General features: G+C 47.5%; 9 protein-coding genes across 9 annotated transcripts; 5 read left to right on the forward strand and 4 right to left on the reverse strand.

Annotated features, from left to right (window-relative positions):
- Positions 1-676: 676 nt before the first annotated feature.
- On the reverse strand, positions 677-1,749 carry N7529_004741 (putative plasma membrane ammonium transporter (Ato3); the record flags this gene model as incomplete). The annotated part of the gene is made up of 5 exons (XM_057240268.1): positions 677-847; positions 901-1,076; positions 1,141-1,260; positions 1,320-1,420; positions 1,478-1,749. 5 exons carry the CDS (start codon positions 1,747-1,749, stop codon positions 677-679), a joined length of 840 nt encoding a protein of 279 aa, XP_057099563.1.
- A 1,256-nt stretch (positions 1,750-3,005) lies between these two features.
- N7529_004742 (Haloacid dehalogenase type II) lies at positions 3,006-3,716 on the reverse strand (the record flags this gene model as incomplete). The annotated part of the gene is made up of 1 exon (XM_057240269.1): positions 3,006-3,716. One exon carries the CDS (start codon positions 3,714-3,716, stop codon positions 3,006-3,008), a length of 711 nt encoding a protein of 236 aa, XP_057099564.1.
- Positions 3,717-4,165: 449 nt separating this feature from the next.
- N7529_004743 (uncharacterized protein) lies at positions 4,166-4,525 on the reverse strand (the record flags this gene model as incomplete). The annotated part of the gene is made up of 1 exon (XM_057240270.1): positions 4,166-4,525. The coding sequence occupies one exon, from the start codon at positions 4,523-4,525 to the stop codon at positions 4,166-4,168; it is 360 nt and encodes a 119-aa protein (XP_057099565.1).
- Positions 4,526-4,887: 362 nt separating this feature from the next.
- On the reverse strand, positions 4,888-6,924 carry N7529_004744 (flavin monoamine oxidase family protein; the record flags this gene model as incomplete). The annotated part of the gene is made up of 1 exon (XM_057240271.1): positions 4,888-6,924. The coding sequence occupies one exon, from the start codon at positions 6,922-6,924 to the stop codon at positions 4,888-4,890; it is 2,037 nt and encodes a 678-aa protein (XP_057099566.1).
- Positions 6,925-8,667: 1,743 nt separating this feature from the next.
- On the forward strand, positions 8,668-10,593 carry N7529_004745 (ferric reductase family protein; the record flags this gene model as incomplete). Its single annotated transcript, XM_057240272.1, has 1 exon — positions 8,668-10,593. One exon carries the CDS (start codon positions 8,668-8,670, stop codon positions 10,591-10,593), a length of 1,926 nt encoding a protein of 641 aa, XP_057099567.1.
- A 693-nt stretch (positions 10,594-11,286) lies between these two features.
- Positions 11,287-12,624, forward strand: N7529_004746 (SDR family oxidoreductase; the record flags this gene model as incomplete). The annotated part of the gene is made up of 4 exons (XM_057240273.1): positions 11,287-11,390; positions 11,458-11,740; positions 11,800-11,983; positions 12,035-12,624. The coding sequence occupies 4 exons, from the start codon at positions 11,287-11,289 to the stop codon at positions 12,622-12,624; spliced, it is 1,161 nt and encodes a 386-aa protein (XP_057099568.1).
- A 539-nt stretch (positions 12,625-13,163) lies between these two features.
- Positions 13,164-15,108, forward strand: N7529_004747 (glycosyltransferase family 2 protein; the record flags this gene model as incomplete). The annotated part of the gene is made up of 3 exons (XM_057240274.1): positions 13,164-13,377; positions 13,428-14,543; positions 14,570-15,108. The coding sequence occupies 3 exons, from the start codon at positions 13,164-13,166 to the stop codon at positions 15,106-15,108; spliced, it is 1,869 nt and encodes a 622-aa protein (XP_057099569.1).
- Positions 15,109-16,760: 1,652 nt separating this feature from the next.
- On the forward strand, positions 16,761-18,485 carry N7529_004748 (CRAL-TRIO domain-containing protein; the record flags this gene model as incomplete). Its single annotated transcript, XM_057240275.1, has 5 exons — positions 16,761-16,880; positions 16,928-17,719; positions 17,771-17,812; positions 17,864-17,963; positions 18,013-18,485. 5 exons carry the CDS (start codon positions 16,761-16,763, stop codon positions 18,483-18,485), a joined length of 1,527 nt encoding a protein of 508 aa, XP_057099570.1.
- A 582-nt stretch (positions 18,486-19,067) lies between these two features.
- On the forward strand, positions 19,068-20,372 carry N7529_004749 (NADH:flavin oxidoreductase/NADH oxidase; the record flags this gene model as incomplete). Its single annotated transcript, XM_057240276.1, has 2 exons — positions 19,068-19,238; positions 19,287-20,372. 2 exons carry the CDS (start codon positions 19,068-19,070, stop codon positions 20,370-20,372), a joined length of 1,257 nt encoding a protein of 418 aa, XP_057099571.1.
- Between the last annotated feature and the right edge of the window lie 76 nt (positions 20,373-20,448).

Below are 20,448 nucleotides of genomic sequence, written 5' to 3' on the forward strand. Positions count from 1 at the left end.
CTATCAGCTTACGGACACGGACCTGTTTAATGTCACTGAGTCATAAGTTCCCCAGGGGAATGAATTAGTTCATTGAAATTTCTTCGTGGCCTCAATTCCAGCCCCTTTTCCCTTTTCTTCAAAAAGCTCATCCTCGCTCTATTCCCCTGATCCAGCCCGGCCATTTCATGGTTCGGTCCACGGCTCGGAAGCGAAAAATCGTTCCTAGCGCTATGGAGATATCTTAGCGTGTCTCGTGGGTTAGATCCGCTTGAACCGACATGGCAAGACCTGATCACTTGGTGTTAATGGTATGGCGGCCCGGTCTTCTGTTGAATGATATAATCAATAAATGGTGTCAATAGATACCTAAATGTGCAGGTAGGGTACTAGTTAGTTATATTAATTCATCCCGAGGTCCTCATTGTCGCTTACTGTAGAAGTCATTCTTCGCGTGGCAAAAGTTGACCAATAAGAAAAGAAATGGACGACCCGCCTCGCTTTCACCAATAATGAACAAGCCAGGGGCCAACCCCAATCTTGGCACTGGAATTAAAATGAGAACGTTCGGGTATCATTTTGAATCTACAAGAGATTGAACTCCTTTTGAGGCCAATTTTTGTTTCTTTACTTGCTGTTGAATTGGAATGCATAGAGCTGTGTTCATTGATTCGTTGATACTGTATATGAACCATACCTAATTCTGTCCTTCAACCTCACGCTTGCGCGCCTTCTGACTTTTTCCAAGGATGACTGTACTCAAATCACCTACAGGTAGTGAAACCGGGAAATCAACGGCGTCAAGGATTTGTGCAATGAAGATATGCCAGATCGGGAGGCAGAGTGCGAAATTAAAAGCGCCCGCGGCCTGTCAACAAATATCAGCGTATACTCGATGGACATGCAGTCATTCAGCCATACCTTTTGTAGTTTGGCAGCCAGAACAAGATTACCCAATGCCATTTGGAAATAGGTTCCTGCAAACAGCCCAAAGGTGATCACAAGCAAAAATAGCGCAAGGAAGAGGCAGACATTCGTGCGAATGGAGCAGATTAAATAGATGAAGGTGAGGATTGCGAGGGAGACGTAGTAGAGTCCTATTCCAGAACATGTTAACAAACTCCACAGAATGTATCCCTATAATTGAATTGGAGAACTTACCGACTGTAGCGCTGTATTCGGCGGTTTGCATGCCCTCCAATGTGTTACCCGTGGGTGAGTACATTGTGCCAACCGCGAAAAATGGCATAAGCGATGTACCCTGAACTAGCCAAAAAGTGCCTGTTCCAATTTGATTAAAAGGGTGCCATTTTTGGGTCATATCAACGAAAAGTTCATACCATACGTGAAGAACAGAGCACAAGAAAATGTATTTCCCAGAATCCATTCTCCAATTGCGCCAAATATCTGCACCATTGCCCCGAAAAAGATATAGACCGGTCTAGCAAGAAGTTGATTAGTATATATTCCTCACCACGATCGTTGTTTTGGCACGTACATAATGGCACCGCCATTTCCACCTGCCCCTCTCCAGCCCATGGTAAGCATTGCCGTTGGGGTTGCAGCAAGCAAGAAACCCATCAAGCAGATCGGCGTGGGATTTCCAAAAGTAGATCGCAGCTTGCCCGCATTTGGAGTCTTGGGGCTGAGGTATAATTTTTCAAAGGCATCGCGTGGAATAGGAAGTAAGACACTGTCCGCGGTTTGATAACGGCGGAGCATCTCCGCCGTGGAGGTCTCATGTTTGTCGCTGATATTGTCGTCCGACATTTTGGACCAGATTTTAGCAATTTTCCAAATGAGTCTGATTTAGTAGATTATAAGAAAAGCCCACTGTTCCGGGAAGATGATAAAAAAAGAAATACACGGACTAGGAACAGGGAAAGAAAAACAGGTTCACGATCCGCAGTGCTCTTTATACTTGTTCTTTCAAATTTTTATCCAGCTACTGTTCCTACCCACCTTCTTAATTCGACCTATTCCCCGTTCAATCCACCGCTTTTTGGATCCATCTCGCCCCTTAACCCCAGATTTTCTCCACCGGCAACCAACCTGAACCAAATCTCACCTAGGGCCAAGAGTCTAATTCTCTTCAGATCCAACCGGAGGTAGCTGATAGTAGCATCAATTGGGCACTATCATTTGTTAGTTTATTCATTTCACACCATAACCAGAGCGGGATGCGAAACCCCATAGCCACGTTGTCGTGGGGAAGGTCATGCGGGGGATAATCCGACCCGCTTCTCCTTACTTGTTTCCCCGCAAAACCGTGTTGAGAGCCGAGGGATGTTGGTTTTGAACTCGGTTGTATGTCTTCTGTGTAGGTTTAATAATATCGTAAGGAGATGGAAATGTATATAAAAGTTATATTCTACGGCATTGATTCGCTCTGACTTATTTTGGCTGCCGAAAGTGTATTTGACAAAGCTTGCTTGGCTCAAAGTCGTCTTGGCTTTGTTTTTTTGGTCTAGCCTCGGCAATTGTACTGGCCGATAGGGCCTGCTTCTGGACCATATTCCGCTACCCCGTCGAAGTGGCGTAGAATATTTTCAAGGCAGCGTGGTGATGTGGAATGGAACATGACGTGGATTATGTGGGTTTTCTTTCTCACGGCGTTTCAGGCTTTTGTCAGGGGGGTTTTGTCACTTTGATGCTTGCCCCTATGCGCCTTCAAACTTCACGGAGTTGGTCCGTTATCTACATGAATAGTCAAAGCGTTGATTCTCATTGGCGCTTTGAGGCCATGCACGGCATTGATGAGTTCATTTAACTTGGTGGCATAAAAGACAAAAGCCGCACAGCACGAGTGTTGAGGAATGCAGTCGGAATATTTCCGACTACGACCCTCATTTAGTCAAAAGTTAAATATGTGACTAGTATCCGTATGTTCTTCAATCCAAAAGAATCAGAAACAATATTTTCTTCTCTGCCACTTTCAAAATTAAGTATTATACCAATACCATCAAGATAAAACATCTCATTCACAACATCGTCAATGTCTAAAACCGAATAGACTGAAAACAAATTCATAACCCCGCAATGACATCAGCAAGCCCATCCATATTGTCCAAAAACGCATCAAATTCACCTCTAACCTCATCCATATTTTCATCAATGTCATCGGTCCAACGATGAACGTAAACAGTCCTCAAGCCACATTTCTTCGCACCCCGCAGATCATACGCATGCGCCGCAACTAACACAACCTCTTCTGGCTGGAGTTTGACAAGCTGTAGCCCTACCTGATATGCCTCCGGGTTGGGCTTGTAAGAACCCAAAAGCTGGCTTGAAAACAGCATATTGAAATCTAATCCCGATGAGCGAGTCAAGTCCAACTGTAACCGGGTCGTGCCGTTTGCATGAACAAACACTTCCAGGCCGAGTTTGATTCTAAGACTCTTAATTGCTTCTGAAACCTCAGGCCACGCCTTCTGGGCATGCCATGCTTGAATGAGTTTTGCTTTGGCTTCACTGTCGAAGAGGAGTTGATGCTCGGGCGACTGGTCGAGAACGACTTCAAGAGTGTGGGCAAGGGTTATATCGATATCTTCTGGGTGAAGGTTTTGACTGACACGATTGCTGTTTTCGAGGAAGTATTGCCGGCGCCATTCAAGGGCTAGCTTTGAGGCTTCTTCTTGGGTAATAGTAGGAAGTAAAGCTTTGACTACACTGCCGTGCCAATCTAGACATGTTCCCATGAAGTCGAAGAAGACCGCTTTGATTTTTGGTTGGGACATGGCAGCGATAATTTTGATGGAAGTTGAGCGAATTGATCAAAATATAATCCGAAGAGCCTGTTTTCATTTAAACAAACTCGAGGGGTAAGCACATTTGATCACATTGGTGAGCAATTTAGGGTTTCAGCTGTGCGCTGATCTGATTAGAAATCCACATGGACCGACCACCTAGGCACCCGTGTACCTGCTGACTCAATGGTAATTAATAACAAGCATGAATATCTTGAGGGATTGTTAACTAGTTATCCAAGGATCGGGATTGGGAGTTGCATTAACAATCCCCCATCTTGATCCTGCACTTTACGTAGAGAATTATATGATCACTATCTGTATAGCTAATAGTAGACTTTGTAAGAGGCCTCAAGAACAAGTAACGTTGAGGGGTTCGATTTGTGTATAACCGTACATTGAGAGTTCCGACAAGAGTGCATGAGCTTTTTCATCAATTTTCAACCGAGTGATCTCCTGCGGAAGATCAGACTCCGATTGAAAATGATATTTTGTGCAGAGATATTAGCAAAATACCAATCCATGAGACGTTCTGCGATTTCATAAACCATATCTTCATCCCACATATATGCTTCGATGCATAGTGACAAACAGTGAGAGTACCGCTGGTGCTTAGGTTCGGTGTTAATTGTCGTCTGTCGGTTTCGAATACGGTAGGTCATTAGATGGGCCAATGCGACGTCTGTTAACCTAGCTTCTTCAGGGTCGAACCACAACGTGACCCAGTAGACGTCCTTTCCACCTGGTTTGTCCGGGATATAACCATCACGGTCTAAGAAGACACCTTGAGTCAGATCCATTAGTAGACGGGTGGTTGGCTGTTTGAATTTGGAGGATTATCCCTCGGGCGGCCAGATTTGCAGGGGATGAGTATTGCTAGAAGGGGTTTTTACAATGGCGGATGAGATATTGAGCGAATCTTGTTGTTACTATATTTAAATACCTCTGTTCTAAAATAATTAGTACGCGCTGCACTATTGAATTCGGTGAGCTTTGTTAAAATGAAACAAAAAAAACAAAGAGACCTTTGTTCAGTTTATCAGCTTTGTATCGTGTTGCAAATCTAATGACAGAGAAGAATTTCTGCGTCCATGAACCTCCAAGTCATAAATCCAAGTCAAAAAACCATTAAAACCCAAGTTCTAGCACAGAAATCCAAACCTCACAACCGAATCCACCTCCCCATCCAAGTCTGAACAATTTCCTTAGCCTCATCTACCAACCCAAGATCGAGTAACAACTGCGCTGTACCCCTGACAGTCGAATCCAACGCCGAAAATACCCAAGCATGGGTGTAACTAGTATGCTCACCCACAAAAATGGTCTTGAATTCTGTCTGATAATAAGCAGGCAAATACTCCTTCTGCTGCCCAACAACTGGATCCGCCCATGCACCCGCTTGATGTCTATCCGTCTCCCAACACTTTCTCTCATAATGGCCAGTGAACTGCTCCGCGGCAATCTCGCCATGAACTTCGACCATCGTGCGTTGGGCAAGTGCGACATGTTCCTCGTCACTGAGAGCAGCTATTGAACGTGCTGGCGCATCAAAGATGTACGATGCCAGGACTACGCCTGAACCGGTGCCATTTGTGTTGTATGAGGGATAGCATATGTCTCCGATACCAGGTACATCGACGGAGCCACAGCCCCCAAAGATTGGGGCTTCCAGGTGTTCCCAGAAGCGTGTTTTGTAATTTAGGGCGATTTTACAGGCCGGGGCGTAGTTTAGCGTAGAGATGGCGCGATTGAGGACGGATGAGAATCGTGGCAGATCCCACAGCCGCACTTTGGTGAATGGGACGGTTACGACTGCGTGATCGTACTCGATAGTCTCAGGTATCATTTGAAGAGGATCCTTGCGCCAGGCTATAGCAATTTTGTCGTTGGTTTCGTTATAGATGAGGCCTTCTACTGTATGGTTCAAAGTAATCTTCCCTTCGATATGTGGGGTAAATGCTCGTGGAAGTGACTCGACGCCTTTGTCGATGGTGCGTAAATCGGTCGACGCGTGGTATACCTCGTAATAAAAAGATTGCCAAATGTCGAAATTGTACGAGTCGGTTACCTTGTCGACAATACTATAATTATAGCCTTTGGCATATTGTAGGTATCCGGCTTCAGACCAGTCCAGCAACCCACTTTCCACAGCTTGCTTGTGCGCTGTGTACATATTCTTTCCAATCGCCCGCAAGGTCTCTTTGTTGTGAAGGTTGGTAAGGTTCTCATAGGCTGATTCAGCATTCATAATCACTGATTCTTGGGCTGATGTCGGTGTGTAAACAAGCGATCTGTTCGCTGTAACATCAGCGGCACTGGGAATTCGACCATTCGGCAGACGATGTCCACCAGAGTTTGCTGGCAAGTTGGGACCTCTTTCATGCCAGGGGATGAATTCGATAGCGAGATCTGGTTGATCTGCATTCATCTTGTTGAGGACGTCGGCGAGTTGGAAGACCATGCGGTGATCTTGTATTTCCAAAGTCTCATTTGTATCCGCATAAGTGATACTCACTGGGAACCGCATAGCCCCCATTTCCTGGTATTGGTACTCATCAGGCCTTGTGTTATTGAGATACTTGGTACGAATGCGGCCGCCGATTCGCTCGGATGATTCGTAAATGTGCCAATTGTGAATTCCGACGGACTCAAGGAGCAGACTTGTCATGAGCCCGGATATCCCACCACCAATAATCGCCACTGAGCTATTCTTGGCTCGAGTTACAAAGGCTTCTTCATTGGTTTTGGATTTCATATAAGCCACTCCATCGAACCACGGTCCCATGGCATCAGCCACATCAGCGATGTTCTCACGCTTCTTGATGGGCGACGAAACGTGGATAGGAGGAGAGCGACCCAAACATCTTGTACCGGAGAAAGCATGCAGACAATCCAGACTGGGTGTATCGGATGGCGTTGCCCAGACAAAACGCTCCGGGTGTGCTCCACGTTTCACGAACGTGTTCCCAATCTCATGGTGATTTTGTGCCGGATCTTCGATTCCACATCCTCCGTAGACAAATTGCAGATGACCTTCAAATTGACTTTCAAACTCCACATGAATGTTGTGCAGAGAATCGGCGGTTACACCGCCGGGGCTGCGGAACCGTACCACGTCGGTGTATTCTTGCACGGCATTTGCGAAGCCGAGGCTGGAAATTCCGAGTGCTAGAAGAGCATGTGGTCGATAGCTTTTCATCTTTGATGCCAGTCGCAGTTCTTGTTGTAACCGTAGGGGAGAAATACCTCCCTTTAATCACTTCTGATATACACCTACAAACAGCTTCAACGTTCTCTGTTCGTCTCCCCCGCAAGTATGAGCCCTCGTGATGTGTCACACTGCCGGTTGGTCAGGTTGAACTTTCCAAGGCCGAGGGGTGAACGGCCGGCTGTTAGCATTCCAGTTGAGGAAGGTATGTTGGCACCAGGGATACGACGCAAGGGGATTTCGAGCATCTCTGGCTTCTCTGAGTAACATGAATCTGTCACTATTACGTCGACTATTAGCAGACACACAATGAGACGAGCACGCGACCAACAGATGCCAGCAAAGTCTTTTCGGAGTCTACGCGTGGTTTTCTTTTTTTTGGGGCGAGTTGTTTTCTAGTTCGGATCATCGGCTATCAGGAGATCAGAAATATGGTCGTGTCAAGGAACGGAATGTCGGCTTCTAGAATACCAAGAAAATAGTTGCAGACAAGTCCAAAATAGCTTGATCGCTGACTTCTTGGTGCCCAGTCCGTGGGATTTTCGGGGCCGCTCAGAGAACTTTTCCGCAGCCCGGCGCTTGCTCATTACTACAGGCAAGGACTTCGAAATAATGCCAATTGAACAGTAATACGGATGAATGAGCATTAGTGACATGGAGACGACTAAATACAACGAAAGGAGATGCAGGATGTAATGGCCGGCTCGGCTTTGGATGTCAATATTTTCGCTATAAACGCTGGAAACCGTACAATATTAATATAGCCATGTAGGCAATCAATCATCAATCAATCGCAACATATCGTTGTCTCTTCCATTTTTCTTTCCTGCACGTCATCGATGCCCACGGTGACAACCATCCAATCACATAAAAATTTGCCCAACCCGGCCCCAATGAAGATGCAAATAATCACATAAACATTGAAATACATGGCCAACAGCATGGTGATATAAGCTCCCGCAAATGTAACGGCATGAATGACCGCCCTAGTCAATTGCTGCAAAGGCGTTGCGCGAAAAGTAATAGCCGTTCTTGATTCCCCCCATTTCTTGGCAAAAGTGCTGTGCGCGGCTTGGCGGTGAAATTGGCGAGTCAAGAAATTGTCATATTCCCGACCAATACGTCGACAGAACTCGACAAGTACAACAAGTAGAACTGTACCAATACATGTTGCTGCGAACATGCCATTGTTCTTAATTTGCCATCCTGTTGATAGGAAACATGCGTCGATGGTATTGAAGTTGAACAGCATCTGGCTTCGTTAGCGAGACCGTTTTAGGAATGACTATTCTTGGCATACTCACGGAGATTTGACACTCGCTGTCACTCGAACCCATATCCATGCCTTGCATCTTGACGGAGAGTCAATATAGTGGTATATTCATACAATTATACAACGTAGCCGTGTCCGAGGACCTCCCCGACCTTATAACCTGATCGCATGGCTCCACGCTAAAAAAGAAAGTGGAGTAAAACCAGAGATGGTGTCAGAGAAATGTGCTCAAATCGACTCAATTTCGAAACAGCCACGTTTGGGCTCAAATGTCCTCATAAAATTGTCGAATTCGCGTGCAAATCGTTAAAATATCGTTGGTTCCCCCGGACGAGAACCTGATAACTACCACTCTTCCTTCGATATGAGGTCACACAATAATTGGTGTCCTCTTGGGTTATCTCTTTCTCTCCAGCGTTACTGTACTTGCATACCGCCTATCACAGGCAATCAAAGGCATCATGTTCTCAAAACTGGATGCACGTCATATTCAGAACATGAGCGCGGCGACAGCTATCGAGCCACATTGGGGATATGCTGATCGTGCCGTGCCATGCACCAATGATGCAGGATCCTGTGCCTATCTCGACGATGTATACTCATCCCACGACCGGGGAATGCTATACTCGGGCATCATGTGGTGTGTCATTGGCGCCATTCTACTCCTTTGGGTTATTCTCAATCAGTTCAATGCGCCCACAATATCACCATCACCAGCAACACAAGAACCAACGGGGTTAGTCAAAGCTCGACGTGCTTTGATATCTTTCACCCGTAAATATCTCCTACCCGATGCAGCTCGGCTTATCTTCGGCCGAACGACTCGCCTCCAGGTTCTCAACCTTGCCCTACTGATGGGCTACCTTCTCATCTTCAGCTTTGTCGGCATCGGTTACCACAGATGGGTCACGCCGGTTTCCGATATGCCTGGCGTGTACAACATTCGTGACAGTATTGGCCCATGGTCAGACCGCGTCGGTACCCTAGCATATGCCCTCACACCGCTCTCTGTGCTGCTGAGCAGCCGAGAGTCCTTCCTCTCTATAATCACTGGCCTGCCATACCAGAGTTTCAACTTCCTTCACCGCTGGCTGGGCTACATCATCTTCGTACAGAGCTCCCTTCATACAATCGGCTGGTGTGTAGTCGAGCTCAGACTATATCAACCACAACCTACCGTCGGAATCGAGTGGGTCACACAAACATACATTGTCTGGGGCATCGTCGCTATGATTCTCCTTCTCCTTCTCTTCGGACTGAGCACACCGTGGGGCATCAGGCTCACCGGCTACGAAACCTTCCGCAAACTACACTACATCCTCGCCATGGTCTACATCGGTGCCTGCTGGGCGCACTGGAAAGCACTCAAATGTTTCATGTGGCCTTCGCTGATATTCTGGTTCCTCGATCGCGGCGCAAGGCTGGTCCGCACCGCTATCTTACACTACCACCCCAACCACGGCGACGCTAGTCTAGGTTTCAAAACCGCCGACGCCATAATCACGCGCTTCCCAGACCCCGACCACGGCGACGTCATCCGCCTCGACTTGGATAACAACCAAGACCCCTGGGCCATAGGCCAACATTACTATCTTTGCTTCACGAAGGGCAGCGTCTGGCAATCCCACCCCTTCACGCCACTCAACCTCCCCCTCATTTCAAACGGCACAGTGAAGCATTCTTACCTCCTCCGTGCAAAGGGCGGCGAAACGAAAAAAGTCGCTGACCTCGCCGTCGAAACCAAATCAACTCCCGTGATCTTGACAGGCGCATACGGTGAATCAATCACCACCCACTTAACACCTTCTACAAATATCATCTGTATCGCCGGTGGAACAGGCATCACCTACGTTCTCCCCGTCCTTCTCGATCTCGCCCGCCAACAGCCCTCTCCAGACCGGAAGGTCGAACTCATCTGGGCGATCCGCCACACTGCAAACACAGAGTGGATTGGTGCAGAGCTCGATATGCTACAGAAAGTGCGCAATACGCTCAACCTAGAGATCCGAATATTCGCAACCAGAGACGCGAGCAGCAAGGCACCTTCGGAGATCTCTGCGGAGAATTGCAATTTAACAGTTCCCAAGATCGACGAGAAAGTGCAGATTGCTTCTGAGTCTTCATGCTGTGGCTGTGATAAACCCACATCGGTTGAACGGCTTGGTGGGTCGGAGGATTTCTCTCGTCATCCGGATCTGCCTCAATTAGTGAATTCCTTCTTGGAGGACACCGTGCGTGGCCCGACTAGTGTGTTCGCTAGTGGGCCTGGAGGCATGATTAGTGATCTGCGGGATATTGTCGCGTCTTGTAATGACGGGGGCAAAGTCTGGAAAGGCCAGGAGAGATTTGATGTAAGGCTTGTCTGTGATGATCGCCTAGAATGGTGAGCCTTTCGGCCTATATATTGATCGCATTTACGTATATATTTCATGGATTCAATGTACATACTTATCATGAATCACGGTTTATTCAATTGACCTTGAGCAATTTGCAGAGCTCCATACTATATAAAACATGTTCAGGTTCAGGTTCTTTCATGTGAGCAAGGCAAGACGTAGACACCTCAGGCCTCAACTTCGGAATCTTGACGGAATCTTGACGGAAACTGTGATCTGTGACTTTTCTCGATTCAACAAGTTTCCGAAGATTCCATGGAGATCTCCCAATTCCGCCATGATCGTCGCCAAATCTTGCCTCGAAAAGCCCCGCCAAGTTTGATTTCACGCTATGCGCGTCATTTCGGTCCATTTCAGTAATAAAACAATTGGATTTATTCCAGTGAAATAGATTGAATAAGCTTGCAACAACTTGATTGTTCACGGTTGACGTGTTTATCGGGCATCAATCACTCGGCTAGCCGAAAGCCACCTTCGGCCTCAACATACTGTATTCCCAGTCACTTTAGATGTGGACCGTCTTTTGCAGAGCGGGAGCCGTTTTAGCCGGGATCCATGAGTGCTTATTCTTCGAGCAAAGATCGTCACCCTTACATTGAGACATGGGGTGGACCTGAAGATATAAAAGATTCTCGGGTTTCCTGAAAACGTCGTTGCTAGAGCACTTGTTCAAGAAATCAAAAAATGGGCGCTCCATCAGCACGGAAGGTTGCATTTGTCACGGGCGCAAATGGTATAAGTGGATTCAATATTATTGAACATCTTGTTCGTCAACCTAAGCAGGAATGGTACATATCTCCCACCTGACAACAATTGCACAGAAGAACAGTCTCTTATACTGACAACTATCAACAGGAGCAAGATCATTGTCACATCCAGGAGGCCTCTTCCCAATGCCTGGGTTGACCCCCGTGTCAACTTTGTGGCTGTGGATTTCCTCGATCCAGTTGAGAAGATTAATGCAACTTTAGAAAACGTGTGCAGTGATGTCACTCATGCCTTTTTCACTTCATATGTTCACAGTGATGATTTCCGCCTTTTGCGGGATAAGAACGTCCCGCTGTTTCGAAATTTCCTGGATTCGGTCGATAGTGTGTGTCCCAAGCTGCAGCGCGTGTGTCTTCAGACTGGCGGCAAGGTGAGCTACCGCTCCCTCGTGCGGCTAACAACCGCAATATGCTTACCAAATCTATACAGTACTACGGAGTTCATCTCGGCCCTGTCAAGGTCCCGCTGGAGGAGTCTTTTCCCCGGTACGACGACAAGGGATTCAACTTCTACTACAACCAGGAGGACTACCTGCGCGAGGTACAAGCTCGTCGCAAGACCTGGACATGGAATGTCATCCGACCAAATGCTATCAACGGTTTCGCGCCCCATGGTAAGTATATGAATGAAGTCCCATGTCACGTTCAAACTAACCAAATCTCAGCGAATGGCATGTCAGAAGTTTTGACCATCGCCATCTACATGCTGATCTGTCGAGAAATGGGCGAGCCTGCCCACTTTCCAGGAAACGAGTATTTCTGGAACTCCATCGATGATAACTCCTACGCACCCAGTCTCGCTGATCTCTCCGTCTGGTCCGCCTCCCAGGAGCATTGCCAAGACGAAGCATTCAACCACGTCAATGGCGACGTGTTTGTGTGGAAGTACATCTGGCAAGATTTCGCCGCGCACTTTGGCCTCGAGGTTCCCGAGCCTGATTTCAAGAAAGCTTCAGGTCAGGCCAGTACCTTGGCCAACGAAATCGATATGATCGAGTGGGCCAAGGACAAGCGTGAGATTTGGGAACAGGTCGTTGCCAAGTACGGAGGCAAGGCGGATGCTTTTGACTGGGGTACTTGGGGTTTCTTCAATTGGGCTACGGGGAAGTCTTGGTTGACTATCTCTTCGATCAATAAAGCGAGGGAGTTTGGTTGGAATCGGAATGATCGGACGCTGGATACTTGGATTGAGACGTATCGGGCTTTTGAGAATGCCGGTGTTATGCCCTCGGTTGATCTTTTGACCAAAGAGTGATTGAGCCACTATCCTTGGGGCAATCGCATCTGGTCCTCAATCTTGGGCCTGGGCGATACCAAGAAGATAACTAAAGCTGGGCTGAAGTCAGACGTTTACTTTTAACTCAACTCCATACGAGATGCTTTATCTCTCATAGACCGGTCCAATCGGATGTGGGAGGATACGACTCCACTTGAAATTGACAGTTTAGTTTAGTTTAAACACACACAAAGGCGTCAATTTAATTGGTTCTCGGCAGTGATAGTGTGTATATTATTATAATAATAGATATAGAGAGTTCTAGAATAATAGTGGATGTCCTGCTTGTAGTTAGATACATATGGGGCCTTCAATGCAATTCATGCCCCTTTATTTTGGCACCGAAAAATTTTCCTTACAGCTTCATCCCGAGACAAGTTGGCAATTTGAAAATCAAAACAGAGACATTGATTCTCAGTGTCTGATCAGTTGATCTGCAGTCAAAATCTATAATATGCACAAGAAACACAACCGCACTACTCAACGGCGGTTTTGCTCTGTGAATCAAGTTCGCTTCAATGTCTCCTGACCATGTTCACGAAATCCAGGAGCTTTCCTCTGAGAAGAGAATCTTGCTTGGGGAAAAATACCGAAAGTACCTTCATCATGTAGCGCAAGCAGCAATATGGACTACATATGTCTACTTCGTTATTCGGCTGTATTTCATTCTGACGACCCCTGAACCGACATGGAAGATGTGGTTGATGTTAGCCATCGAGGGCTTGTTTGCTCGTAAGTTTGTTCCGACAAATACTGCATTGATCAAGTGTTAATCTGAACAGACATGTCGTATCAACATCAAAGCTTGTCGTTGGCAGCAACAAGCTCTCCCGATCACATCTCCCGAAAGAAGTTGAGATTGTGCAGCAGTGAAAATCTTCCCAGAGTCGACGTGTTGGTAACATGCTGCGGAGAGCCAGTCGAAATTATCCTAGACACAGTCCGAGCAGCCTGTGTGCTGGACTACCCGGCTTCCCGGTTCCGAGTTCGACTCCTAGATGACGGTGCATCACTTGACCTTCGTGATGAAATTGCCAAACTTTCTTTGAAATGGAGCCATCTGACCTACCACACCCGCGGGAAACAGTCAGGTCAATCGTTTGCGAAAGCAGGAAATCTAAACTATGCGCTTTTCTCGCTGCAAACCGAGGACCCACCGGAATTCTGCACAGTCGTCGACGCGGATTCGATTCTCATGCCTGAATTCCTGCGTGCAACATTGCCCCATCTGCTGAAAGCTCCCGAGGCAGCGCTACTCACGACAAGGCAATATTTCTATAATCTGCCACTTGGCGATCCGCTCTCGCAATCGCGGGCGTATTTCTACACATGTGAGAATACCGAGCTCGATCTGCTTGGCCATGCACTTGACGCTGGCTCTGGTGCCGTGTTCCGTCGCGATGCTATCTTGGAAGCAGGCGGATACCCGACGTTCTCATTTTCGGAAGACTGGCAGCTATCGCTTATTCTGCGGGGACTTGGGAAACGCACGATGCAGGTCCAGGAAGTCTTGCAATTCGGACTCGTTCCTACTTCTTTGGCAGGACATCTCAAACAGCGCAATCGCTGGCATATTGGCCATTCTCAGCAAATTTCTGTGGTCTTCCCTTCTGCCAACAAGTCGATTCCGAAGACTATGCGTTGGGACATTGCCCTGGGTGGACTGTCTATCATGGCAGGGCTGGTAACCTTTGTCGTTGGCTATGCCGCTGTTCCTTTTCTCTTAGTCTGCGACGGCGATCTCATCCCCAACACGTCATCCTTTGAGATCAAACTACAGATCGTTCTGGCCACTGCTCACATTCTGTCTACGTGGGCATATGATTGGTGTCGGAGTGCACACGCTAGTGTTCCATTTACGCCTTTTGCACATGCGGAGAATAGCTGGCTCGCTGCAGGTAAGTCTCAATCCATGCTTATTTAGAAGGTGACGCTGATCCACTCTCCATAGCGCATCTATATGCCGTGATTCGGTTCCACTTACTAGGAAGCAAGCCCAAAGGTTCCTTCGTTACTGGTAGTACGGCAAATTCTAGCGACAACGCTACATCCATCACCCTTTTGCAGAAAGCATACAGGGATACAATGGGTAGTGGCATCTTGTTGAACTTATCCCTTTTCCTTGTGATTTTGGGGGCCATGGGTTTTGCGGTTCAAACAACTATGGAGGCGAGTCGCCCAGTAATCCCAACGCTGCTCACTACAATTGCTTGGCCGCCATTCTTGCATTTGTTCTTCATGGCGGTCACCAATAACTGGGTCCCGGTTGCACATATTTTCAGCCCTCCAGCCTATCACGTCAGAGACTCCAGATTGATCGCCACGGAAAAGGGAGTATCATACCCGAGTGCAGATATCATGGGAGAGCTTACCTGTGAGACGTCTTTGCTCGGACTGTGCTGCTCCTTTTTGGTACCGATTTTTCTTGTTGGAGTGCTGGTGGGAGCCTTCATCTCAGCCTGATCACCTTGATGAAGTATCTTGCTGGATGTGGGATTGCGAATTAGGAGATTATGGATTGGTCATATGATAATCTGTTAATATAAAACAATTTGGGCGAAGACCTCTTCGACATGGTGGATCTAGCCTCCGGAATATTCATTGAACGTAGCTGCATCCCAGTCAATAATGGATCAGAAGTTGGGGTTCCGGAGAGTAGGCTGTCGTAGAAAATAGGAAAGCCTAAGGCAATTTGCACTGAATAGTTTTCTACGAATTTGCGTCGATTAAATGGGCTGAAAGGAAGAAAGATATTTACGATGGGCTAAACTAAGATTGATTTTGAGTCAGAAAAAGCGAGATTGTATTGTAGAAATTATAAAAAAGAACTGCAAAAGCCCGTTCACAGCCTGCTACTGAGGCGACACTCTAACGAAAAGGGGTGTTAGCATTCTTTTGTTTGTCAAGTGCTGTAGACACCTAATGCCAACAAGCAGGGGAATACTCTGACCCTTCACAAGGTCAGAGCTACCCTGGCCTCCAGTGGGGGAGCCGGAAGCCCCACCCTCAAGGCCACCATCACCACCGACAACTGCAGCAGTTCCAACCTATTTGAAATGATGTCAGACCCGAGACTCAGTGTGCCATACCACGGATTGTCCACAAAATGTGTCTCCCTAGCTATACATAGAGAGCTTTTGCCTCAAAGATTCCAGAACCCATCGCCATTCATGATCTTTCATCCATCTATCTATCTATCTATTACATATTATGCGCCTATAGTGCAGTCTGATCAAGCGCAAACTGTGCGAGGAAATTCGCACGAAAATTCTCTCTTCAAGAGCCTCGGTCTCCAGGCAAAAATTGAAAGGCATGCTGTATTTAATCTGCGCGTGCCAAGAGCTGCTACAGCGGGGTAGAAGCTTATAGACTTGATCATAGATATCAAATCTCCAGAAGGGGTTCAGATGTATATACCACCATTCTTCCAGGCGATTTCTTCAAGCCCAACCGACTGGTCATAATGTGGTAGTTATTTGTCTTGGTCTCTTATTTGTAGGAGGGACCGAGTATAGTTAGTTCTACGTAGTAATGTTGGATATTGCGAAGGCTTCATTCCGGTGCGCTGTTTCGGGGCCTCGTGGTCTTTTCCGATGTGAGACTGAAAATCCGGGCAGCAGATTACTTTGGGGGGGACTTTGACTATATAAAGGGTCAACCCCTTGAAGGTATGCAATTGAAATTATCCAAGTTAGAGAGATGGGAGTAGTACGCCGCAACGTAAAGAGGTACTCCATATGCCCATCAATGTCACGGATGTCAAAATTCTAAGTTGTTGAAAATTGCCAAGATCTTGTGGGCTTTTCGTATTTGAAACTCCATAAACTTGAAAGAAACCAATTTTGGAGGACGATCATCTCCGCAAAACGGGGATCGGCATCCTGCCCCTCCCCAGGGTCCGTTCGTCAGGGCTGTTTTCACGATCCTGAAAAAAGGGCCCATGCGTCAATAATTTGATCAACGCAAAACACCGAGGTATCAACTTTGAGTTGATATTGGCCGAGGCAGCCTAGTCCATTCATGTGGGTGTTCGGTCGCATTGAATAGGGGCGCAATGCCAGGGTCGAGAATGTGCCTTCACTTTCTGTATTCGACTCACTGTGCCTATTCACATCATGGCTCCCATTTCCAACAAGTTATCAGGGCACCTCGGCCACCTCACCCCTGACCAAGAGGCAAAGCTCCTCGAGTTCTGGGCCATCATCTTTACCTCTGTCGCATCGGTGTTATCGGCAGTATACGAGGTCCCAATCCCAGAAGGCCCCCCAGCAAACTGTTCCAGGCTCTGGACGAGATAAATGAACCGACGGTGGAAGCTATCACAGCCGCACTGAAAGGGAAATCCACACAGGAGTCGAATGGAGCCACCACAGAAACAGAAGCCAACGGAAATACGAACGGTCACACAAACGGCCACACAAATGACGAAACCAATGGAAACAATGCGAAAAACAAAGAGCAAGAATCACTCGACAAAGTGGAATCTCTCATGAACAAGGATGCCAAAGCTACTCTCATGTCAGAAATGGCCAATCGAAAGGTCATCCCCGAACACTTTGCGTCCCTCTTTGCGGAACTCCGCAAGCTTGGTGTCCAAGATTCCGAGATCAAATCCATGGAGAGTATCCTATCTCAGATGACACCACAAGAGATGTGTTTTGCGATCTTGAAAATGGTCAAGCAAGAACATCCTGACAGCTTGCTACTCCGGTTTCTGCGGGCCAGGAAATGGGATATCGGCAAGGCATTCTCGATGATGGCGTCGACTATCCTGTGGAGAAAGGAGCTAGAGGTCGACGACGAAATCTTGCCTCGTGGAGAGGAATACGCGCTGAAGCAAGCTCATGGTTCAGGGTCATCTGCGAAGGAGAAGAAAGATGGATCTGATTTCATCAACCAGCTCAAGATGGGAAAGAGCTTCCTTCATGGATTTGATCGCGAGGGTCGTCCTGTCAACTATGTTCGAGTCAAGATTCACAAGCCTGGCGCTCAGAGTGAAGAGACTCTCGAGCGGTATATTGTTCATGTCATTGAGTCGACGCGGTTGATCGTGGCTCCTCCGGTTGAAACTGGTGTACGTGCTCGTTGATTTTGAATGTGTGGACTGGTGCTGACATGTGCATAGACAATTGTGTTTGATATGACGGGGTTCGGTCTATCAAATATGGTAAATGTCCCGTTATAACAGCCACTCGGGTTTATGCTGACTGCTCGCCAGGAATACGCACCCGTCAAGTTCATTATCAAATGTTTTGAAGCCAATTACCCGGAGTCCTTGGGACTGCTTCTCATCCACAACGCACCATGGGTATTCTCCGGTAAGTCCAGCAGTAGGTACATTATTGCAGACAAGGACTAATTGTTCAGGAATCTGGCGACTCATTCACGGATGGATGGACCCTGTCGTTGCCTCAAAGGTCCACTTTACCCGGTCCATCGCAGACCTCGATAAATTCGTCCCACGGAATCAGATCCCTAAAGAACTCAAGGGCGACGAAAATTGGACTTATAAATATATCGAGCCCGTGAAAGATGAGAATACAACTATGGAAGACACTGCAACTCGTGACTCACTCATGTACGAGCGCATGATGATCGGCATCCGGATGCTCGCTGCCACGGCGGCTTGGATCTCAGCCACGACAACAACCGATGGAACAAAAGAAGTATCGAAGGTGGACGGTCTCAAGTCTAGACGCAATGCGATTATTGAGGAGTTTCGGGTTAACTATTGGAAGTTGGATCCCTATATTCGGGCGCGGGCACTTATCGATCGGGACGGGATGCTTCTTCCGGGAGGTACACTTTCACGGGATGCTGTCAACGGGAAAGCCAAATAGATTCATATGCTCCACTCACTTTGTGCTTAATCTGGGTAGCGGATTTCATTCCATCTATCCGAATGGCGCTGTTTCGAAATCCTCTTCAATTGATGAGCACGATGGCAAATTTTACTTCAGAGGACTTCTGCAGTGTTATGTCAATGTCTTCGCCGACACATTATCATGAATAGCACCTATTGATCTCAAACATGATATCGGCCAACATTTGTAGATGAATTTTTCGGATATTACATAAGGCCGGGGTTCTGTTCAACCGGATGTGGATATCATTCGGCGACTTTTGGGTGTTTTTCTGTGTTTTGCCTCATATCCTGACAAATGGCTTGAGGTCTACGTTTGTATTGCGTGGATTGGCCCCTGGCGGGATATTAAATTCCTTAAGAGGTTTTGACAATTTAAGTATTTTTAAGTATTTTTTAAAGCTATAGAATCGTGTTGGAAACATCGAAAATTTTCCAGATGATAAATCAAGTCTTCACATCCCCACTGTAGATCAAATCCATAAATTGAACACAATCCCCACGCAATGTATGTTCAATCCCATAATAATTATAATATTCATTCGAGAATACTTCCAAAATGACTTGGCCCGATGTCTCCGTCAAGCCCGCTGAGGGCATCTCATACTTCACCCCTGCCCAGAGCCCCCCAGCAGGCACTGCCCGTGATCCTCAAACAAGCGGAAAGCCCATTCCCAAGCTATTTAAGCCTTTCACCGTCCGTGGAGTAACATTCCAGAACCGATTGGGTGTATGTGATTCCACATTTCGCTCAATTGCACCGCTAACAAGACCCTAGCTCGCACCCATGTGCCAATACAGTGCCGAAGATGGCCACATGACCGCCTGGCACCTCGCACACTACGGTGCTATTGCCCAGCGCGGACCCGGAAATATGATTATTGAGGCAACCGGCGTTGTCCCTGAGGGCCGCATTACCCCCGGCTGCGTGGGCCTCTGGAAGGACTCACAGATCGCCCCGCTCAAGCAGGTCGTGGAGTTCGCCCACAGCCAGGGCCAGAAGATCGGTATCCAGCTTGCTCACGCTGGTCGCAAGGCTTCGACCGTTGCGCCTTGGCTTGGCGGTGTTGTCGCTAACAACAATGTTGGTGGCTGGACTGATAATGTTAAGGGTCCTAGTGCGATTCCCTTTGCTGAGGGCGATCCCATCCCTATTGCCATGACCGCGGACGATATCGAGGAGGTTAAGGCTGCCTGGGTTGCTGCTGTTAAGCGTGCTATTGCTGCTGGCTGTGATTTCATCGAGATCCACAATGCTCACGGTTACCTTCTCTCGTCTTTCCTGAGCCCCTCGTCTAACCAGCGCACCGACAAGTATGGTGGCAGCTTCGAGAACCGTATTCGCCTTTCTCTGGAGATCGCTCAGTTGACTCGTGACACTGTTGGTGACAATGTCCCGGTATTCCTCCGCGTGTCGGCGACCGACTGGGTGGAGAGCGAGAAGGGCTGGAAGCTGGAGGACACCGTTGAGTTTGCCCGCGCTCTTGCTGCGCAAGGTTGCATCGATCTCATCGACATCAGTTCTGGTGGTGTGCACTCGGCTCAGAAGGTGACTTCTGGTGCTGGGTTCCAGGTTCCTTTTGCTTCGGCTGTCAAGAAGGCTGTTGGTGATAAAATGCTGGTTGCTGCTGTTGGCATGATCAACAATGGCAAACTGGCCGATCAGATCCTAAACGAGGATGATCTGGATGTTATTCTGGTTGGCCGTGCCTTCCAGCGTGACACTGGTCTCGCTTGGCAGTTTGCGAAGGACCTGGATGTTGAGATTGCCATGGCTGGACAGATTCGTTGGGGATTTACCAGCTTCCGTAATGCTTCGGAGTACATTCAACCTAACTCCATGAAGGCTTGCATTTTTGATTAGATTTAGACATACTAGCTGTTGACCGTTTCGGTCACCGGCATTACATCATATAGACCGTCAATTTAACGAAATAGAT

The sequence above is a fragment of the Penicillium soppii genome, assembly GCF_028829465.1.
Source record: "Penicillium soppii strain IBT 18220 chromosome Unknown utg000004l, whole genome shotgun sequence".
Classification (NCBI taxonomy): domain Eukaryota; kingdom Fungi; phylum Ascomycota; class Eurotiomycetes; order Eurotiales; family Aspergillaceae; genus Penicillium; species Penicillium soppii.